General features: G+C 42.9%; 1 protein-coding gene across 1 annotated transcript; it reads left to right on the plus strand.

Annotated features, from left to right (window-relative positions):
• Positions 1-5416: 5416 nt before the first annotated feature.
• Positions 5417-7273, plus strand: LOC143929761 (E3 SUMO-protein ligase ZBED1-like). The gene has a single exon (XM_077453737.1). It carries the CDS (start codon positions 5417-5419, stop codon positions 7271-7273), a length of 1857 nt encoding a protein of 618 aa, XP_077309863.1.
• Positions 7274-7993: the final 720 nt, after the last annotated feature.

A 7993-nucleotide genomic window follows, 5' to 3' on the forward strand; every position in this document is an offset into this window, starting at 1 on the left:
TACCCGCCACTGGGCTCCCGCTGTGTGTGATTACAGTGGCAGCAGATCGCCGGTGGCTCGCACACGCACACCAGACTCGGAATTGTCCGATCACGTACTAGGTATGTAATCTGGCACAGAGCAGCTGCCCTGCTACAGTATATGTACGGTGGGTGGTCTGCAAGTGGTTAATCTAAAGCATCTTGAAATCTGTGAACTTACTTTGTGAAGAGTTAATGAAATTGGTGTTGTGCAAACTTAATGATATAACAATACATACATAAGATAATAATTTGATATCACAAAAATTGTATATTATTAATACAGTCCATAATGTAGTGCACGTGTTAAAATTGCATAATAGTTCATTTCCAAATACATTGTAGCGTGCACAGTTCAATTCCTTCTATGGTAGCTATGTGGCAACATATATAACAAAAGGTGGGCTTCCACCCGTTTTGACACCTGAGTGCTCCCGGTACTCTCACCTTAGTGAGTAATCAATTGTGCTTTTGATTACATATAGAAACAGTCCTTCATCGATGTCTATCTGGTCCTGTCCAGTTAGATTTATAAAACTAAACAGAAATTAGTGTAGCGCTAGTAAATAAATTGGTATGGGGATCTGTGACTGAATAAAGGGAATGGCAATGAACATAAATCCCATGAAACACACATGTGAAATAATGTGCATGTGTAAATAGAAAAAAAAAAAATATGAAATGATAAACAAATAAAAATAAGAGTGAAATCAGCAATTCACTAAGTATTTCAAAGGACAAATGCACATCAATCCTAATAAATGCTGAAAAAATCAAATAATGTGTCCCAGTATATACTCCACATATATTGGATAGTGAAAAATATCAATGATGATCTTCCCAGCAACAATACAGTATGAACAATCACACAGATCAACCAGGGGCAACTGCTTGTCTGTAGTTACATCAATTATGAAAGAGGTTGAGTACTCTTACCAGAGAGGTTGGACACACCTGTCAACTTGCGCGATTACAACTGATCCAAAACATGGCGGCAAGACTGATAACAGGGAAAAAACCCTGGGAATCCATCGCTCCTTCACTGAGGAGCTTACATTGGCTAACAGTAAAAAATCGGATCACGTTCAAGACCCTTTGCCTCACCCTCAAATGTGTGCATAGAGAAGCTCCGCAATACCTAATGGAGAAAATAAATCATTACACACCAAACCGCAGTCTTCGATCAGCCAACAAAAAGCTCCTCGTCGTGCCCAAAGCCCGGTATAAATCCAAGGGGGATCGGAGATTGGCTGTCCAAGGTCCTCGGCTATGGAATGCTCTACCAATCAACATCCGCCTGGAAGAAAATCACCTGGCTTTTAGGAAAAAACTCAAGACCTTCCTCTTCTAGCTGATGATCAAAGCTCGCCACAGCGCCTTGAGGCGATTCAGTTCTCATTGTGCGCTATACAAGTATTTCATTCATTCATATGACAGTGTGTCACAAGCGCTTGAAATCCTGACTGATCTAAATCAGATGTTTTACGTTTAGACAGGTCCTGTTGATGGGTCGTCACTATATCATCTCTAGGCTCAGCAGTTGTCTGGAACTCCTGATATAGATGGCTGGGTTGTGCGTCTCCAAACTCCAAAGGTCGAGCACTGTGATTAGTCTCAGTTTGCTGCAATCATTTGTGCCAGCCTCCATAAATACTGACTTGAATTGAAAATGCTTAGGATCATGTGTTGGCAGCATTACAACAGAGGGATTCAGCGACAAACCTACAATCTAATAACAAAAATTAATTGTTCCCAATTGTTCCCAATTAATTGTTAATTGTTGTGCAGGGCTGTCTTACTGAGCGGGCACCCCTGGGTACTGCCCGGGGGCCCCAGGTGCACATGGGGTCACATCAGGGCCTGTTCTGTCACAATAAAATACTTTGCAAGTGCAGGATGTGGCAGACCTGAGGTGAGGTCAGCTATAAGGACTGCGGTGTGGTCTCTGCATGGACAAGTGACAGCCATCAGCGCCAGTCTCGGGAGTCGGGTGGCTGCGGTCGGACAGCCACTTCTGTTCTACTTATGCCGGCCTTGTTGTCAATTCTCCAAACTCTCCTCTCCTTCACTCTTCCTGGAGTGAACTGAATGTCAGCTGCTCCACCTCCACGGTCTCCGCGGCAGTGGGTTGGGTGCACAGTGAACTGTGCTACCTTTGCCAATCCTGCACTGTCACCTATTTTCACAGAAGGATTCAGAGTGAACACAGCACAGGACCTCAGTGTGCTGAAGACCCCTTGTAAATTGGCCAATTCCTGATTCCCTGCTGTGCCCGGGCTAGCACCCCCACCCACCCCCTGATGTGCACACACACAAGCATGGTGCTAGATAGGTGTGTGTGTGTGTGTGTGTGCGTGCAGCTGCAGCAGGTAAAAACTTAAATTTGAGGAGACAAGGGGATGTAAAATCGGTAAGTCCACTGTGCAGACACCCCCCTCAACTTGACAAATGTCCTTCTCTGCTGCTCTGAGCCGGTTCACACTATGTGCGAACCGCATGCGAATTTGAACAGGAAGCGCACCACATTCCTGGTCAAATCACATGTGATTCTTTAGCAATGCAATTTGAGCCATACATTTTGATTCCTACCTTTGGTTATTCTGAAGAAATCCATGTGTGTTTGAGTCCTTTCATACTGCGCCACCTAAGGGGTCAGCGGTAAAGCAGCAATATTTTTAACACCGATTTACCATAGTTTTAGTGGCACTATTCGGCGGCTAGCAGGGAGCAGCGTTTTTCCGGCAGTATCACAGCGCTGCCCCATTGATTTCAATGGGGAGCAGCGGTGGAGAAGTGGTGGAGGAGTGGTGAGTTCACCACTCCTTCACCATTCCAAAGAAGCTGCTGGCAGGACTTTTTCTGATGCCCGCCAGCACACCGCTCCAGTGTGAAAGCCCTCGGAGCAGCTGTTTTTGGGGCGTTTTGCAGGCACTATTTTTAATGCTATAGCGCCTGCAAAACGCTCTCAGCGTGAAAGGGGTCTTTGTGTCTCTGGACCGAGTGGGTTTAATGAGAGTGGTTTCATAATTATCTGTCAGCTGTGGCAGCTGTAGAGCACTAATGAGGAAAGCTGCAGGGCCTGCATGCCTTTAGACGTGTTCCTATTGAAAGTATATCCCCAAAAATGTCATTTTTGTTGCAGGAGATGCCTGAAATCTGATCTGTATCATAGGCAGACTTCTGAGAAAATTGGTAAGCCAATCACACAAACAAGAAATTATGTTTCTGGGGAGTGGTCAGTACACACTCTGTGTACAGAACAACTCCAGGTGGCCATATTTCATTGCATTTATAGAAAATTACATTGGCTGCAGATTGAAAAGCAAAGGTCATTGTTAATAACATTCAATTACAATATGGCTTGTATCGCAATTGTATGCGCTATATTATTTTTTCTTTATTTGCTATTTTTTTCCCCACTAAAGTGGAGTTACCCGTTAATAGTTAGTAATAGTTACGTTATTATTTGTTAGTTATTATTTCAGATTTTCACATTTTCACATTTTCGAATTTACACATATTCTGAAAAATTTGTTAAACGGGTTTACGTTAATTTGGATATTTACAAATTCACTAATTTGTCGAAATTCGTAAAAAAAATTTATTCGGAACTAAATGAATTGCACATAGCTATAGTCCATCTAACATCATCCTCTCAAGACAGTGCTGCTGTCCAAGGGTATCTTTTAAAAAGGTTGTTTGTTATCAAGCATTCTGAAGTTTCTAAAATTACACTAATGTAACATACAGTATATTTTTTAAGCTAAATCAAGCTGTCACGTGTTCTCTTATTTCTAGAGCTGCGGAAATTAACGATTAATTGTTCGATTAATCGTTAATTTCTTTGATCGATCAAAATTATTTTGATCGAGGACGATCCGCGGAGTGAGCTCCGCGGTCACGCCCATAGGAAAGGCCGCGGCTTCGGCCTAGCTCCGGAGCCGCGGCCATCTTGGTCCACCCGACGGCGGCTTAGTAGTGGCGCGCTGACGTCATCATCGCCCGCCTGTTTGTTCCGTCTACTCTGAAGATGGATGGGTCTGCCTGCTGTCTATTCCGGACAGAGCAGACAATCGTTAATATTAAGGTATTGGGGAGATGTGGGCAGTAAATTATGGGGTAGATGTGGACATTACAATATGGCAGAAATGTGGGCAGTACAGTATGGCAGAGATGTGGGCAGTACAGTATGGCGGAGATGTGGGCAGTACAGTATGGCAGAGATGTGGACATTACAATATGGCAGAGATGTGGGCAGTACAGTATGGCAGAGATGTGGGCAGTACAGTATGGCGGAGATGTGGGCAGTACAGTATGGCAGAGATGTGGGCAGTACAGTATGGCGGAGATGTGGACATTACAGTATGGGGGAGATGTGGACATTACAGTATGGGGGGAGATGTGGACAGTACAGTATGGGGGAGATGTGGACAGTACAGTATGGGGGAGATGTGGACAGTACAGTATGGGGGAGATATGGATATTACAGTATGGCGGGAGATGTGGATATTACAGTATGGCGGGAGATGTGGATATTGCAGTATGGCGGGAGATGTGGGTATTGCAGTATGGGGGGAGATGTGGATATTACAGTATGGGGGGAGATGTGGATATTACAGTGGGGACTATATATGGTGGTGTTCCGAAAAATTATCCAATCCGTGACTCTGATCTGAGGAATGATCCAAACTGTGAGTTTTTTGATCTGTTGCACCCTTAATGTCCGTGACATCACCGGACAGCCTGGACAGTGTATATTTTGCCCTATTGGCTGATAAGCTGTAGATTTGTGCCGTCCGGCGTGGCGTCTGCTGTTGCTTCATTTGTACTTATGATCCGGTCCCCTTGCTGAGTAATAAGGAGATGTGAAGAAAATCTTTGATCCGTGCTAACCGACTGTTTTTCTGCTTGCATGACCTCCTGTTTGCTCAGGGGTCCATGCTGGGAGGTGAAAGTAGTTAAACCAGAGGTGGAGGGATTGTCAGCGATTTGGACATTCTATTTATCATCACTCTCTGTTTATGTATTTATATGTGGGACTGATTCAATTTGCGCTGCACTTTTTTTTTTGTGGAAATTGAAATTCCTTAGTGTTCAGCTTGCATACAGGGGGGGGTTTATTAATTTTTGCACTGATTGCATATTTCTTTCTGTTTTTATAGCCTGGACAGTGAGACTTACCCTGCTGAATGCGTGCAAACTGCACCCACTGGATTGCGATACCTTTGTATCTGTGGAGCAGGAGGATGCATCAGGCTCCATCAAGGGAAGGGGGCAAAAAGGGAAACGTTCTGTGAGAACTTGAAAACCTCCACTGTTAACAGTGTGACGGAAAGAGATCCTTGGCGTTCTATATAAAATTTTAATTTACATAGATGTTTAGACAGTAAACAACAATGGCGAGCAATGAAAGCAACGTTGCAGTTAAGCATATAAGCGGAAAGTTGAGCAAGCATTTCATTTTTAGACTAACTGCTGATGGCAAAGTAGACGATGGCAACAAAGTTTACTGCATTCACTGCAATAAACAGTTTGCTTTTCGTGGTTCAAATACATCGCTGACGTACCACCTACAGCACAAACATCCACTTAAGTATCAACACGTTGTCAACAGTGACCGGCAGAAGAGTTCTTCAGTACAATCATCAATATCTAATTTCTTGTCGTCTCAGTCAAACAAGCCTATAAGTGACAAAGTTTCTGCGGACTTGAAAATTGCTATTGCTCAGTGGATTGCCAGTTCAGGACGTCCAACAGCAATTGTGGAAGATGATGGACTACAAACAGTACTACGTATAGCTCTTCAAAACCAGACTTATAAGTTACCCACTCGCCGTACCATCGACGCTGTAATTGGTCAGATGTACAACGAGAAACTAACACAGCATAAGAAAGCTATAGAAAGTATTCACAGTATTGCTCTCGCTACTGACTTTTGGACCTCAAACAACAATGAATCATACTGTGGTATAACAGGACACTGGATTGATTCCGACTGGAAACTGAGATCAGTAGCTTTAGGTTGCTTACTTGTGGATGAACGACACACTGCTGAAAACGTTGCCAGTTTCTATAAAGAATTTGCTGCAACATGGAACATCACCGATAAAATATGCTGTATCATAACGGACAATGCACGAAACATGGTTGCTGCTATCGGACAAACGGATTACAGTCACATACCATGTATCGCACATTGTCTTCAACTTAGCATATTAGCAGGTTTGAAGGCAGCTGACTCATCACCTCTTGTGGCAAAATGTCGACACTTAGTTGGACATTTCAAGCACAGCTCGGCCAACACATCTGAACTGAAGAGCAGCCATTCCAGTGTCTCTTCGCCGAAAGATGTCATGTTCCACAAATTGCAACAGGATGTGGCAACTCGTTGGAACAGTACCTACATGATGTTAGCCAGATTGCTGGAAGTCAAAGATGCCATAATGCAGTATCACATTGATCATCCAAAAAACTACAGTGGACCAAAACTGACAGAGTCAGATTGGGACAAAATGGCCAAATATACATCAGTCTTAGGTTCACTTGCAGATGCTACGGAATATGTTGGGGGGGAACAATATGCGACATGTTCTGCCGTTCTTCCATTACAGGCCTTTTTGCGTAGACTGTTAATAGTTAATGATGACGATCCAGGTTATATTGGACGATTCAAAACTGCAACATTGAACGACTTCACAAACAGAATTGAAGGCATTGATGCTTTGACAATATTGCAAATGGCTGTGGCTTTAGATCCACGTTACAAGAAACTCACCTGTTTAAGAAGAGAGAAACGCGAAGCAGTGTGGACAGCATTGTCGAATGCATGCAGGGCCTTCCACGATAGAACACAGCCAGCAGGACGTCCAACAGACTTAGAAGGAAAAAGCAATGATGAGACAAAAGTACCTGTGCCGAAGAAACAAAAACTTACTCTGTTGCTGAGCGACTCTGAATCACAATCCTCAGCTGACGAATCAGATGCAGTACACAGTGTACAGGCCGAGCTGACGCGGTACCAAGTAGAAGCTCCCATTCCAGAAACGGAGGATCCGCTCATGTGGTGGAAACTTAATAACCATCGTTTTCCTGTCCTAAGCAGTTTTGTGCAGACAATTCTTTGTGTACCGGCAACATCTGTTCCGTGTGAAAGACTGTTCAGTTCTTCAGGGTATATCGTAAATAAAATGCGATCCTGTCTGCTTCCAGAAAATGTAAACACCCTGGTATGTCTTCGTGACTGGCTAAAGTGATGCCTAGATATACTAGATACGTTTTATAAGTTAAACTAACTTTCTACATTGTTCTTTAAGTTTAATTTTAAAAAAATTGAAAAAACTGTATGTGCGTTTATAATTAATCGAAATTAGTCGATTAATCGATTAAAAAAAAAATAGATTAATCGAACACAAAAATTTTAATCAGTAACAGCCCTACTTATTTCCACACAAGAGTCCTATTTCTTTTATCGCTAGTTATGAATCAGTCGTTCGCCACTCTTCGGCATAAATCATTCTGGAACTATAGATGTTGCTCAAGGAGAAGCACAGAAACACAAGAAATCCTTTGCCCTAGATGCAATTCATATTGTAGTTTTCATTTTTTCTACTATTGTATATTTTTATTTCATGTACAATGAAAGGGAAATTTAAGTAAAAACATCAAAGAACATGAAAGAAAAGAGCAGGTAAGGGATAGAATCTTTGTTGGGTTTTATCGATGTTCTTCTTAAAGTGGAGTTCCACCCAAAAAAAAAAATAATTATTAATGTGCATGAAAAAAAAAAAAACATATGGAGAAAATATTTTTACTCACCTCTTTAATGCCTGTTGCTAGGGTGTCCCTCGTAATCTGCCTCTTTCGGCACCTGGGCTCCTGACGTCGCTTCCCTCGGTACAGGAAGGGAGATCAGCTCTCCCCCCTCCCTCTAGGCAATCATCTGGGACGCGTAACAGGTCCCTGATGATTGAGCG

Source organism: Lithobates pipiens, unplaced genomic scaffold, assembly GCF_037356315.1.
Source record: "Lithobates pipiens isolate NorthernLeopardFrog02 unplaced genomic scaffold, aLitPip1_a1.2 Scaffold_25, whole genome shotgun sequence".
Classification (NCBI taxonomy): domain Eukaryota; kingdom Metazoa; phylum Chordata; class Amphibia; order Anura; family Ranidae; genus Lithobates; species Lithobates pipiens.

Excerpts from the sequence above, each read along its gene's own strand:
- LOC143929761 (XM_077453737.1), top strand. The coding sequence starts at position 5,417 with ATGGCGAGCAATGAAAGCAACGTTGCAGTTAAGCATATAAGCGGAAAG.